At 43.2% G+C, this 15,121-nt stretch overlaps 1 protein-coding gene across 13 annotated transcripts in view; it reads right to left on the reverse strand.

Annotated features, from left to right (window-relative positions):
* Nucleotides 1-15,121, reverse strand: part of ST3GAL3 (ST3 beta-galactoside alpha-2,3-sialyltransferase 3) — a 256,620-nt gene that overhangs the window by 74,223 nt on the left and 167,276 nt on the right. For all 13 annotated transcript variants that reach the window (XM_077334059.1, XM_077334052.1, XM_077334054.1 and 10 more), the window contains 2 exons: nucleotides 13,688-13,783; nucleotides 11,867-12,053 (listed from right to left, as the gene is read on the reverse strand). In XM_077334059.1, coding sequence (XP_077190174.1) covers nucleotides 11,867-12,053; nucleotides 13,688-13,783 — 283 coding nt within the window. The remainder of the gene's footprint in view (nucleotides 1-11,866; nucleotides 12,054-13,687; nucleotides 13,784-15,121) is intronic.

A 15,121-nucleotide genomic window follows, 5' to 3' on the forward strand; every position in this document is an offset into this window, starting at 1 on the left:
CTTAATGATATTTAACACAACAATGCATACTCTACAGGCTATAAAACACCCACTCACCGACAAATACTATCCTTCCAGTTTATAAAGGAAACTTTCTTAAGTTTTATGTATTCCTTAACTTTGTTAGCCATGCTGGCATCCCCCTGAAATCTTTCCTAATCTGCAGCATGCATTATAAATATAAAAAAATTCCAAGTATCTGAGATTAGGCCTTCTTTCTTCTCCCAAAATATCAATAAAGCTGATGAGTAACATATACAGGGCAAATATTGTTGTTTGGTGTGAAGTCATGTCCGACCCATCGCAACCCCATGGACAATGATCCTCCAGGCCTTCTTGCCCTCTACCATTCCCCGGAGTCCATTTAAGTTTGTACCTACTGCTTCAGTTACTCCATCCAGCCACCTGATTCTCTGTCGTACAGGGCAAGTATAAGAAAGTATTTTTTTCATACTACACTATCTGGTTTATGCACACAAACCATTAGGGGGTCCTTAGGAACCCTTCAAATTGAAAATGGCCTAGCGGAATTTCACAAAACTGTTTTAACCACGGATATCAGTTTTATTAACACAGAAGACAAAGGTAAGCACTGAACTGGATGCATCAACAGAGTGTTAACAGAGTGTTCAAGCAGAGTTCCGGTTTGTATTTCGTGTATATGTTTAAATAATACTCTCAACTGCTTGTGCATTCCTGTGGCTAATTTTGGGAAAGTCCTGATTTGTGTTTACACAAATGCACATTGTGAACTTGTGGAACTAAAATAACAAGCTCACTAAATTTCAGACTTTGTTTAATGTGTGGGCTTGTGATGCTAAACTGGAGAAGTAACACCAAATGCCATTCTGTGTGAAACTACTGGAGCAGCTTCACTTGTTGGAGTGCATTTACACATGCAAAGGCAAACTGAACAGTTTACAGATTTAGCTTTGTTGTACTAAAGGACAGAAGACTAATTTCACTGACTTCTGCGGAACCACCTTAACAGTTCTAGGAGTACAACAACATAGCATAAAAGAAACCCCACAAATAAAATAGCATGTTTGCTACTCATTTAAGAAAAAGTGACTTGGAAGATAGCAAGATGATTCTGAACACAAAAATAGCCAGAGCAGAAAAGGCTGAGTGTGTGGGCAGATATACGCTCTGCTTAAAAAGTAGTCCTTCAAGGTTGCTTTTGGTTTAAAAAAGGAGGTGGATGAAGCTATGCACAAGAGCATGTTATATCTAGTTTGAACCTTATCATTTATTAAGTTTTTTCATGGTTTTGTGGATTTCACTGGTAACAGAAGCAGTCCTTTTTCAGCCAATAGTAAACATACCAAATTAAACTTCCTAAAAAGAAGAGAGATGTTTGATTCTAATTCACGCCTCTATTTCTAGAGATATTAAACAGTATGTTCAAGAGCATAGTAGCCAAATGCAATGCAGGACTCTGGAAAAGATGTAGAAGCTATACTCCCAGCAAGAGTTACTAGGAAAGCTCAGCAGCTATGCCATTTTTGCTCTCTATTATAGTCCACTCTTTTGCAGAAATATGAAAGGAAGAGCAGACAAGTGTAACTATTTGATATCTCAGGATCCAGTTGTTCATTTTTGGGAGTTCACCTGTTTTGTGCAGAATGTATTCTCCTAGGAAAGACAGCTGGGCACACTCTTCCAAGCATATAGGAAATTAGTTAACAGCCATGTTCTGCATTTTCCTCCCCATACCCCAATCTCAAAACAACTGCTGGAACTAAGCTAACATTCAAACTTGAAGGATATAATTGTTCTTAAATATGTTTATCAAATTTCATTCAGACCTCTGTGTTCAACTGAGTTATCACATTATAACATAAACCTCTAGGCTGGACTTCTGTAACTTGCTCTATGCTGGCCTGCCCTTATCATTGATCCGAAAACTGCAATTGGTCTAGAATGCAGCTGCCAGGGTCCTCACAGCAACACCTTGGAGGTCCCACATCCAGCCCATCCTCCAGCAGCTGCGCTGGCTCCCGGTTGAATTCCGGATAAGGCTTAAGGTGTTGGTTATCACCTTTAAGGCCATACGCGGTCTGGGCCCAGTATACCTGAGGGACCACCTCTCCACCTACACTCCTCAAAGAGCCTTGTGCTCCAGTACCTCCAACCTCCTGGTGATCCCTGGCCCCAAGGGAGCCCGCTTGACCTCAACCAGGACCAGAGCTTCCTCCATTCTCCCAGAGGAGATCAGGGCCCTGACAGTACCTGAACAGTTCCACAGGGCCTGCAAAAGGGAGTTCCTCTGCCAGGCATTTGGTTGAGGCTTACCCAAACCGTCACTTCCAATTGGCCCCCAAGCCCCCCCCCCCCACTACGACTGACATTAATCGGCCTTACCCACTGGGTCCCAGTAAGAGTCGAGCTGAGGCTCTTACAATTTCTATTTCCCAATGTTATTGTTATGATCATGTTATTACTGTTATCACCTGTTACTATATGTTATCTGTATATTTTCCTGTTTCCTGTAAACCGCCCTGAGCCCTCGGGGAGGGCGGTATATAAATAATATCAATATCATAAAAAAAACAAATGAAATGCATAACACACCATGTGGCTTCCTATTCTCCCAAAACAGGCGTGTTCCTTTTAGCTTGTACAGTTAAGGAAAAGGATTATGTACTTTTTTTAAAGCTACTCATTCAGTGGTACTCTATTCCTAAATATTCCTAAAGGAGCCATCTTCCCTTTTCATCATCTCCAGTGACTACAGCTCAGAATTGTGAATCAGAATAAACTCACAAACGAATGTAAACTGGTTGTCATATTGAGATGACCATAAAGCAGGAGAAACCAGACATGTTTAATGATATTCTCTTCTGGGATACCAGATATATCGATGTGAGAGTTGGACAATGCATTTGTGAGGCATGTACCCATCCCATAAGCCAAGGGTGGCCAAACTGCATCTCTCCAGATGTCCATGGACTTCAGTTTCCAGCTCATGGGAACTATGGTCCATGGACATCTGGAGAGACACAGTTTGGACACCCCTGACATAGGCACTACTTTCAGGAATGAGCAATTTTGAATGAAAACAGAAATACAAGACAGTCTGAAGAACTGAGTCAAATTGAGGTGATAAAGTTCTAGACCTACTGGAGAAACTAAAAAAAACATAAGAAAGTTCAAGTTCAGTGGCACCTTTAAGACCAACAAAGTTTTATTCAAAATATAAGCTTTTGTGAGCAAGCATACTTCTTCAGATATCTTGTTTGCACATGAAAGTGTGTATCTTGAATAAAACTTTGTTGGTTTTAAAGGTGCCACTGCACTCAAACTTTGTTCTGCTGCTTCACACCCACCTGAAATCCGAAAACTGATACATCTCCAGGTCCTGACAACATACACATAAGAATTCTTAAAGAACTCAAGTGTGATATAGTTGATCTACTAACAGATATATATAATGTATCACTAAATTCAGTTACTATACCAGAAAACTATGTTACGTGGATTTTAAAAAAGGGGTCCAGAGGGGAAGCAGGAAATTACAAGCTAGTCAGCCTAACATCTGTTCCAGGTAAATTAGGAAAAACTAATAATGATAGAATTATGAGGCACATAGAGGAACAAAATGTGCTGAGGGAAAATCAGCATGGCTTTTGCAAAGGGAAGTCCTGCTTCACCAGCCTTTTGGCGTTCTTTGAGAAAGTGAACGTATACCAATGGGAACGATCATGGGTAAAAGAAACTAAATTCATAGCCAGCCAGATGCTGAGAGAAAATGTTTTTAGATGGTGCCATGTTTTCACCATGTTTTTAGATGGTGCATTATCCCAAGGGGAATTGAGAAAAAAAGATAAAAATTACAAAGAAAAATGTGGTGGGTCTGCAATTTTTAAAAAAATGGAAATACATGGAAAAATACAGAATATATTAAAGGTTAAATTCCCTATGGAAGCCAATAATATGTTAATAGGAATATTGCCTAATAAATTACCAAAAGATTTAGAAGAGATATTTGAATACATAGTGGAATGGAAATGTGATGTCTGTCCAAGTTTAGAAGAATGGAATAATAAACTGGCTCAGTAATGGCAAAACGTACACTATATTTGAAAAACAGACTACTCTCAGAGGTGAAACAGAAAGTTTACTATGGAAGTAGGAGATAAATATAGAATGAGACACAAATTAAAATTTTAAATATTATATAATTATATAGTAAATGAAATATTTTGTTAAAGCAGAATGAGAATGAGATTTGAACAATAATATCAGATTTTTAATCTCTTTAATATCTAATAGATATTAGGTTATCCATTAGATATCTAATGGATTTTCTTATTTTAATGGCCTTTGACATTTTTCAGTTTTTCAGTTTTAGTTAATATGTGATGAGGTGCATAACATGGAATATATATATAAAGATTAAAATTTTAGTGAAAATACACTGGTAAAATAGATTGTTTAGAATAACTGATAACAGGACTGCTGTAAAGATTATGAGGAGAAGGAGGATGTTGGGGATAACCTTTTTCTTGTTTGTTTAATATACTATCTCAGGTAAAACAAACTATGAGTTGTTTTGTACTACCCCCTTTTCCTTTCTGTTCCTCTTTTATATCTTTACTAGTAGTAAAGCCCGATTTACAAAAGGGCAGAGGACTGAGCACCCCCTCAGCTCCCCCGGCATCCAGGATACTGGATAGAGCAGTGTGGAGGGTGCCCAGTCACTGCTCCCCCCCTTTACCAGCAGGAGGGCAGAGAAAGTGGCAGGGCCAGCCTGGAATGCAGCTGCTCAGCTCTCCCGCCACTCTTGCTGCAGGAGGGAAGGGAGAGCAGCAGGGCTGGTGAAGAGTGCAGCTACTCAGCTCTGCCCCTACTCTCACTGGCAGGTGGGCAGGGAAAGCAGTGGGGCACAACTGCTCGCCCCCCCCCCCACTGTCTCTGGCAGGAGTACAGGGAGAATGGCAGGGCTGGTGCAAAGCACAGCTGCTCACCCTCCCCCCCCCCCCACTCTTACTGGCAGAAGACTGGGGAGAGTGGCAGGGCCAGGGTGGGGCACACTCACTTGGCTCTGGCACTGTTTTCAGTGGCCAGGAAGCCAGGTAGAGCTGTGTGGCTTGTGCGGAATGGAGGATGTTTGGGATGGCCACCCACAGCTCCCCAGTTTACCTGATGTCAGCTCTTCCTCCTCCTGGTAAATGCTGGGAATTGGCATGGAGGAACAAGAGGACGGGGCAGGGAAGAGCCTCTTTCTCCCTTTGTGGAGGAGAGCTCTCACCTTTTGGGGGGAATGCTCCCACAGTGAGGGCCAATCAGAGGTGAACATCATCAGAAGGACTGTAAGGTTTTTATGTATAAAGATTATATTCTTATTTCTTTTAAAAAAACATTTAAAATAGAAAGTAAACAAGCATGTGGACAAATGATGAGTCAGTAAAAATTATATACTTGGGTTTTCAAAATCTTTTGAAAAGTTACCTGACCCCAAACTTCTGTGTAAACAGCAGTCGTGGGATAAGAGGACGGGTTCTATCATGGAATAAAAATGAGTTCAATAATAGGAAGCAAAGAGTAGGAATAAGTGACCAGTTCTCATAATGGAGGGAAGTAGGTAGTGGGGTCCCAGAATGGTATATAGTGGGGGGTGGCATTATTTAAATTGTTCATAAATGATCTGGAACTAGGGCTAAGTGCTGTTGTAGCCATGTTTGCGGATGACACAAAGTTATTCAAGATAGTGAAAACCAAGGATGACTCTGAAGAGTTCCAGCAGGATCTCCACAAACTGGATGAGCTAGTGACAATGTGGCAAACACAGTTCACTGTTACTAAATGTAAGGTGATGCACAGTGGGATAAAACATCCCAACTTACAGTATAGGCTAATGGGGTTTGAACTTGCTAAAAGAAGATCTTGGGAGTCAATAAAAATATCACTTCAGTGTGCTGCAGCAGTGAAAAAGACAAACTCTATGTTAGGGATTATTAGGAAAGAGAAAATATTATAACCGTTGCATGGACATCAGTGCTACAGCCTCATTTGCAATGCTGTGTATGGTTAGGGTTGCCAGTTCCTAGTTGGAAAGCCAAAATAGAAAGACCTGTCAGTCCAAGGATTAATCAAATGAAGAAAAAAATTCTGGCGTGGCTTCAAGTTCAACATTTTAATAATAATACGAAATGACTATTTTATACCAGAACTTGTTTTGGCTTTGGGTTATTATTAAAAAGTTGAATTTGACGCCTTGTCAGCATTTTTTTCTTCATTTGACTATTTCCTAGTTGGAGCCTGGGGATCCCACAGTTTGAAGTCTCTCCCCATTTTTGGGTTTCCAGAAACCAGGGAAACTTACCAGGCCTCAGGAGAAAGAAGCAGGAAGTAAATGGGACATGCTAAAATCATTGTGAAGGATTCCTGCCCTGTACACTAGAGGGCCCCCTTGAGTCTCAACTGGGGCTGGTGCTAGGTGGCTATGGGGGGTACCAGATGGGGGAGGACTCCTTATCTGAGTCCTCCTCTTCCTATCTTAGTTGGGGTGGCCAGGCTGCCTCCTTTACTTCTGCCAGGGGTACCTCTCCAACCTCCTCCAATGGGGCCTAGCTCCCTCTCTCTTATTGCCTTTCTCCTCCTCCATCTTCCCTACACCTTCTCACTCCATCTTCCCTCTTCTCCATAGTTCTGTACCTTTCGTCTCTTTCTGCACTGTGAGTTTTCCATTCTCCTCCTAGCTTCTGATCCTTCATCTCACTCTCTCTTATATCCTCATGTTTATCTAGAACTCCTCCTCCTTTACCCTCCCCCTGAGCTTTCATTACCATCATCACCATAATCATCATTATTAAAATTTATTTCCTGCCACTCCTGAGACCAGTTCGTGCTGGGTTACAAATTGTCCCTGCTAAAACCCCCATAAAACCCCATTAAAACAATATAAGGACATAAAAAGACATAAGAGTCATACAACAAAAACCAGAACAAAACCAGGATAAAAATATGACTGTAATACTAATCTCCCATGCCCCCCAGTAAACAACTAATAAAGGGAGTGGGAAGAGGGGGCCATAGATAAAACATGGCCTAAACACTACCTAACACCGGGGGAGCCCAAATCAGATCTTCCTCACTGCCCCAGCCTCAACCATAAACCTGGCAGAAGAGCTCCATCTTGCAGGCTCTGCAGAATGCAGAAAGCTTCTGCAGGTTCTGCAGTTTGACAGGGAACTCATTCCACCAGGAAGGGCACAGACATACTTCTCTGGGGCTACACTTGGTGCTTCCATGTTTTCCCGTTTCTGTCCCTCCCTTCCCCAAATGCCAGGACATTGGTCCTGATGTCTCTCCCAAACTCAGCCAGGTATCCACATCCCCTGGTGCTCGGGAATCAGCTTGCCCAGCTGGTAGCCTCCTTCAGCGCTGTGGGGATGGTGCTTCTCCCTGGGCATGCCTCATGTTTCCTGTGGTGACCTGGCCATGCTACAAAATGGGAGGGCTTTGGATGGTATCTCCTTAGTGCCAGGGGAGGCCCAGGGCTGTTTGGCTGGGGCTGGCTTGCTGCAGTGGATGTAAGGGTGATTGTGCTGGGCTTCAGCTGGGAGAGGGGGTGAGGGCTCCAACGCCGGTCTCCTGCTCAGGGAGTCAGTGGACAGCCATCCAGAAGCGACACAGGGAATTTGGTGACACTGGGGGTGACAATTTACTTTTTGAGCAAAACTCTGTGTTAAGAAGCTAATTCTACCATAGTTTTTGCTCATACAGCGTTGCTCCCAATGTGCTGATAGCACTTCTGGGTGATGTCAGCATATCACATTAATTTTTGGTGTGCCTCTCTGTTCCCCTCCATCCCCCAGTGGCAGGTACGAGGCACATGGCCACCCTATGTGCAGTTTTGTTACAAGAAAGACACTGCAGAGCTAGAAAAAGGACAGAAGAGGACAATCTAGATCAGTGGTTCTCAACCTGGGGTCGGGACCCCTTTCGGGGGTGGAATGACCCTTTCACAGGGTTCACGGCAGGGCAAGCAGCTTGGCTGGGGGAGACACTATCTACACAACAGCCTTGCAGGGTAGCTTGAGATAGAGCATTCGTCTGTCTGGAGCAGCGGAAAAGAGTGATATTGGCATGGTGGGACAAGAGGCAGAACTGAACTGAGAAACCCTGGGGGAAAAAACAATGTATATACAATCATGAACAATGGATCTTCACACCACTGGTCAGTTTTGGTTTAATTTCTGTGAAAGAACAGTTGCATAATTTTATGCTTGGGGTCACCACAACCATAATCTTATGGTCACCACAACATGAGGAACTGTATTAAAGGGTTGCGGCATTAGGAAGGTTGAGAACCACTGACTTAGATGATTAGGGGGTTGAAGTACCTTTCCTATGAGGTTGAAGTTTCTGGGACTTTTCAGTTTAGAAAAGAGATGACAAAGGGGGGACATGATAGAGGTTTATAAAATTATGCACGGGGTAGAGACAGTTGACAAACTAAACTTTTTCTCCCTCAAGAAGAAGAAGAAGAAGAAGAAGAAGAAGAAGAAGAAGAAGAAGAAGAAGAAGAAGAAGTGTTGGTTCTTATATGCAGCTATGAGGAGGCTCAAAGCGGCTTCAGTCACCTTCCCTTTCCTCTCCCCACAACAGACACCCTGTGAGGTAGGTAAGGCTGAGAGAGTCCTGATATCACTGATCGGTCAGAACAGTTTATCAGAACAGTTTTATCAGTGCCGTGGGGAGCCCAAGGTCACCCAGCTGGCTGCAGAATTGAATCCGGCATGCCAGATTAGAAGTCCACACTCCTAACCACTACACCAAACTGGCTTTAACCAAACTAGAATTCAAGGGCATCCAATGCAGCCGATGGGCAATAGATTAAGCAACTCCAGAGAAGGAATCTTTGCTAATAGAGACAAATTGAGAATGTGGGAAACTCAATGCCTGGGTACAAGCAGTTCACCATTCCTAAGCTTCATTAAAGCAGAAGCAATTCTCTGAGGAAAACAAAGAGAAACAAAAAGAAAATACTTTCCAATTAGTTCCTCCTTTAATTTTCACAGCTAGACTGGCAGGAGAGTGTATGTGTGCTGAGGAAGACTATTGTCCTCTGGGTTATCCCCCAGGAATGCTAATTCCTATACCAGTAGCATGTTGCAACTGCACAATAATTTTAAAAAGCAGAAGGATCCTTCCTTTCTCCCATGACACATACCAGAAGTGCTCCCTGCATGTGCCTCTCAGTTTGCCCTGGAAAGCTGCCACAGAAGAATATGCAGAGGAAGGGAGAATTAAGGGGAATTTCAGTTGCAGTCCCTACGAACTTGCAACCTCCTGAAGGGAATCAGCATGACTGCTCTGCCTTCTGCCACTCCCTTCCCTCCCCCTCTTGCTCATCTTGTGGTTGTGACTCATTCTTCTCTAAAGCACCTATTTCCTCTTTGGTACAAGGCAAAGAGGATTAATTTTACATTTAACCTATCTGGATCACCTGCTGAGAGGGGTTGGGAGTAAGGGCCAAAGGAAACATGATAGCATCCTCCTGGCCACCATTTTAAAATGCCACAATGCTTTCCCGCAGCTTCTTGTTTTCTCTCCTTGCACTTTTAAAATTCTGAAACAGACCCCTATGGCTGTTTTGGCACTTGAAAAAGAAGGGGGGGTGTGCAACCGCAGGAGCACCATGCTGGAGTCCAGATCAGGATTGGAACCTTGCACCATTTTTAAATGTCGGTGTAGTAGTTAGCATGGTGCAGTGGTTAGGAGTGCTGACTTCTAATCTGGCGAGCGGATTTGATTCTGTGCTCCTCCCCCACATGCAGCCTGCTGGGTGACCTTGGGCTCGCCACAGTATTGATAAAGCTGTTCTGACCAAACAGTAATATCAGGGCTCTTTTATGTATCAATTCATATTATTTTTAAAACAAAGCTACTTATTTCCATGGAAACCCATACCCTCACTTGGCTCCTTTACTCAAACAAACCAGACATTCAAGAAGAACTTTCTGCAGATGAAATTATTTTCTGAGATAAGGAATTATATTTGACTCCAACCCACTGAATACCTTGTTTATACAAGTAGGAACCTGCAACAATTTGCAGAAGGCATCTCAATTTCCCCTTTCCCACTATTTCCTCTTTCCCTTTCCTGAAAGCCCTCATAGTCTCTCTTTTCCTGCTTTCTTCTCTCCTTCTTGGGTAGCCAACTTCTGGGTTTGGGCTGGAAATCACCTGAAATCGCATCCCAGTGACAGAGATTGGTTCCCCTTAGGGTTGCCAGATTGAGTTTGGGAAATCCCTGGAGATTTTTTTTTTTTGGGGGGGTGGACCTTTGGGAAGGTGAGGTTTGGGGAGAGAAGAGACCTCAACAGAATATAATGCCATAAAATCCACTGCCTAAAGCAGCCATTTTCTCCAGGGGAACTGATTTCTGCCATCTGGAAAACAGTTGCAACTCTGCATGATCCCCAACTCCCACCTGGAGGTTGACAACACTAGTTCCCCTGGAGGAATGTTTGGGAGGGTGGAGTCTATGGCATTATAGGCCTCTGAGGTTCCTCTGCAAACCTAGAGCCCTTTAAAAGTTGATAGCAGGATCTGCCTTGCCTGTTCACAACTCCAGTCACCAAATTTCAGTAACTAAAGAAATCCTGACTTTGCTATCTTTAACCGCTCCTAGGGACGGGGGGGGGGGGGGAGTGTGGGCGCTGGCGGCTCGCAGGCCGCCCCACGGCACGACTCCATGGCGCCCCTGGGAGACGGACAGCCGGACAGCCGGACAGCCGCTCCCCCGAACTCACGAGCCCCACTAGCGCCCGCTGTATTTGGACTACAGCAGGCTTGATTACTAATTAAAATATAAGATAGTATCGGCTGGTCTCATGGGTTATGCCACTTATTTCTGGAAATGTTTAATCTGAACATGGCATTTTCAACATTACAAAGTGGCATTTTCAATATTACAAAGTGACACTAACACTAACATAGTGTGACAGTCTTTGACATTTATTAATTCAGGTTTCCACCTATTAAAAAATCTGCTTAATGCAGTATAGTGCAGCTCAATGAAAGTCAGAACGAAATGAAAGCAGCTCAATGAAAGTCAGAACGAAATGAAACCTGAAGAGCCCTGATTGTGAGAATTTCCTCAATAACTGCAAACACTAAACTCTCAGGAACCTGCTTGCTATTTTAGGGCAGGCTATTTCTTCCCGAGATCTCGTGAGCTTCCAGCTAAATTAGCAATTAGGGTTGGGCGCTTTGGCATTTGAAGCGACCGTTTGTGCCTGAAGCTGGCATGGCGGTACTCTGGTGTCCATGCTTCCCCTCCCCCGCCTTGCCACGGCGCTGGCTGCTGCGGGCGTGAACAGCCGATTCGGACGCCGAAGCGCCCAACCCTAAGCAATCTCACAGAGAGCCCCTTTTTCGTTTATTTAGTAGCCATGACCATCTGACCAACTAATCTACTTAGTTTCCATCAATAATTACAATAACTTCTGTCTATCCATTGCATCTGTATCCGTCCCTCTTCATTCAAGGAGATCAGGGCCACACACATGGCTCTTCCCTTCCCATTTTTCCTTCACATCTCTATGAGGCTGGTTGGCCTGAGACATAGCAAATGGCCTGTGGGCACCTGGTAAGCTTCATGACAGAGTATGGATCTGTACTTGGGCCTCCCCCAAGTTACGCTGCATGACGCTGGCTTTCTAATAACAACAACAATAATAACAATAATATTAATTTTGCTTTGCTGTTGACTACCAGAGGTGAAAGGGTAAAGGCACAGCTGTATATGAAATCTAAGCGTAGCATCTGGAGCAAGACCTGACTGCAAGCAAATGAAGAAATGAAAATCTGAAATGCCAGGACAACTTCTCCAAACAGACATTCATCTTACCACTTTCTCTTTGTAAACAATGTACTTCAGCCACTTGAAATCTTGCCACTTGAACCCTGCTAGCACAAAGAGAGAATCTTTTTCATATTGTTCCGGTTTCTGGATGGCCCCTTCTGGATATGTTATCCGTAGGGTTGTCTTGCCACCCACATCCTTTTCAAAACCTTTTACTGGAGCAGAGTTCAGCCTGCAGAGAGACCAGAGAACAGTGCCATAAACAGTATGAACAATTTAGAATGAGAGCAGAAATACATGACAGAAACTTTGTCTAATGGAAGATCACATTAGAGACACTACCATGAAACAAGCAAATTGTTAGATTCTGGAAATTTATAATTGCTGGTGACACTATTAAAACTTGCTTTATTTGACCATCAGTACAGGGGGATGTCTACTGCACCAGCAGCATCACGTTCGGTTGCTGATGGGGGGTTGCAAAGGGGCAGTTGCCTCGCTGCTTCCTGCATCCCCAGGGGGGACCATTTCCCACGGTGCACCCCAACCCTTATGGGACACCGTAGTCGGGGTAGGAGCCAGGCCTGGACAATCTGACTCTTCCCCTGCCGCACAGGCCTGCCCCAATTGAGGCCCTGGGCAAAAGAAGGAATACGGATATATCCACATTCCCTTGCCGCATGGCAATGGAAAGCCGGAGTTGGGCCATGCATGGGACAGGCCTGACTCACTGCCAACATCATGCAGAACCAGGAATTAGCCCCACCACCAGACAATCGGCAAGGTGGAGCTAATTCCCAGTGCAGAATATGTCACAGTGAGTGATCTACTCCTTGAAGGCAATAACCAAAGACTGACTGTAGAAACTGACAGACACACAGAGCATCAGTTGAAAAAGTAGCTTTGGATCTACAGATAAGAAAAGCAGGGTCAAAAGATAAAAAGGCATGAGATAGGTGGTACATTCTGATGCTTTCCCAGAAAGTGGCTATTTCCAGGCTCCTTGCCAAGAATTCCACTTTAAAATTAACTTGGAAAACAGTCTCCTTTGGTGGGTGTCTTAGCAAAGCCTTGAAGCTTTTCCTTCTATTGCACTATAAGCTGTCCTAATCCCCAGCAGGGGATATTCATTAAACAAATTTGGTACAAAAGCTGTACGATGGCCTCACCCTGCCCCTATAATCATTCTTCGTGCTAAGAGCAAAGCAGAAGGACAGATGTCACTACTTTCCTTGACTTGTCATTCAGTTGTGGATTGTACACAGTTCTGCAACACTAGCTCCTGATGAACACCAAAGCACAGGGTCAACCAGAGATGTCTATGTACTCTCTAGTCTCTACAGTAGCATTCTGACTACTATTAGTGGCTAATTTTTGGTGAAATAGAATGACAAGCACAGCACTGAGAAGATATCCACAAAGAAAGAGCAGTTGTTTGTAGATCTCAAGAAGGAAGGAGGAGGAGGAACTGTTTTTATACTCTGCTTTTCACTACTCAAAGAACCCCCAAAGTGGATTACAAGTACCTTTCCCTTCTCACCTTTCTCTGTGAGGGAGATGAGTCTGAGAGAGCTCTAAGAGAACTGTTCTGGGAAAATTGTGACTAGCTCAAGGTCACCCATCTAACTGTGTATGGAGGAGTGAGAAATCAAACACCATTCTCCAGATCAGAGTCCACTGCTTTTTAACCAGCACACCACTCTGATTCTTTCAGGAAGGCACTCCTGATACTGGACAAAGATAAAATATTCAAAAACACAGCAAGCTCCTGAAAGCCTTTCTTCTTTGATACAAGTGCATCTAGTAAGAATTGCAGTTTCTGGCTGCATATTTAGATATCATTCCCTCCTTTTCCAGGAGACTCACCTGATAACAATATCATAGTCATCAATTTTTAACCCCAATGATTTGTTTGCTAGAATTCCACCATTCCCCACAATAATACATCTCCGGCAACTGAGACTGGGGAGGAAAAAGACAGAAAGGCTGTTAGTTAAAACAGTAAAATTCACTAGCACAGAACTCCTCCTTGTAAATTTATAAATATCTGATACAGTCTGCATCTATCTAAGCTACCGTAAGACCAGGAAACTGTACCCCATTAATTGGGAATAACATCCTCACATTTGGTAGCAAAGCAATGCAGTCACCCAAAGGAGTTATTGTTCTTACCATAATAGGCTCATCGGCTCAAATGTCTGCATTTTAATAGCTGCCAAAATATTTCATTATGAAGGCATGATCGAAAGGGCCTAGTCCCCACTTTCCCATTCAACAATTAAATTGATTGCAGATACTTCTGCTTTTGTTTAGGAGATTAGTAACTTCTTAACCACATGCAACAGGGTGTGATTATATGGCAGCCTTCCCAAAATGCACAGATAGGAATCAATTGCATCTTGCAACCAAACATTATCTACAATCCTTATGTGAGAAAATGACAGTGAAAGGGGACCATAAGTGCAGTGCCACTGTACTACAGCAAAAGTGATAGGCAAAGCTGTAGCCGTCTGGCATTCTTCAAGAACTCAGAGGAGCCTGCCTCTGATACAGACCATTCAAAAAAAAAAAAAAGCTGGGAATCTCAGAGCCATTTGAGACAAGTATTCAGCAAACCATGGGAATTATCCAGCTATAAATCACAAAGGAATGTTAAGAAACCAGCTAGATTGTTGGTTACATTACTTGAAATTCCATTGAGATGAATGACTGAGATTATTTCCTCTTTATTTTACTATTCAGCATGACATTAGACCTAAATTTCTTTTCATATATTTCATCCTAGTCTTCTTGTTCTCTGCTTAGTAGCCTGGAAAATAATTGTTGTCTTCACATCCTGCACAGCACCCTGCTACTTGATTTGGGAGCTATTACTGATTCCCCTTCCCCCAGGGCCCAAATTAAAATTCTCAGTACCAGAGACCTCATAGGCCCTCATCACCATGCAAACCAGAGCCCTCTCTATAGTTCAGGAACAGTAAAAAAATGCTTTCATCAGGTCCTTATGTGTTTTCTTCCAAGGAAGAACTGTTGTACAGCCCCAATGGGAATTTAAAAGCCAAACACAGAATACCACCAGGCAAGTTACAAAATATCTGATAGATTACTTACTGCTAAAAGTTTACTTTTGAAACTGCTATGTTAATGACTGCCTGTTATTATAGTCAATATAACTCTGCAGAACCCACCCCCACAGGGCTTCTGTGAAAGGCTCTATACTTTAACAATATTTTAAGTAGCAAATTACCCCAGGAACTGCAAGCATTTCTCCAGTGGTAATTACACACACCTGAGGTACAG

The sequence above is a fragment of the Paroedura picta genome, chromosome 4 (assembly GCF_049243985.1).
Source record: "Paroedura picta isolate Pp20150507F chromosome 4, Ppicta_v3.0, whole genome shotgun sequence".
Classification (NCBI taxonomy): Eukaryota; Metazoa; Chordata; class Lepidosauria; order Squamata; family Gekkonidae; genus Paroedura; species Paroedura picta.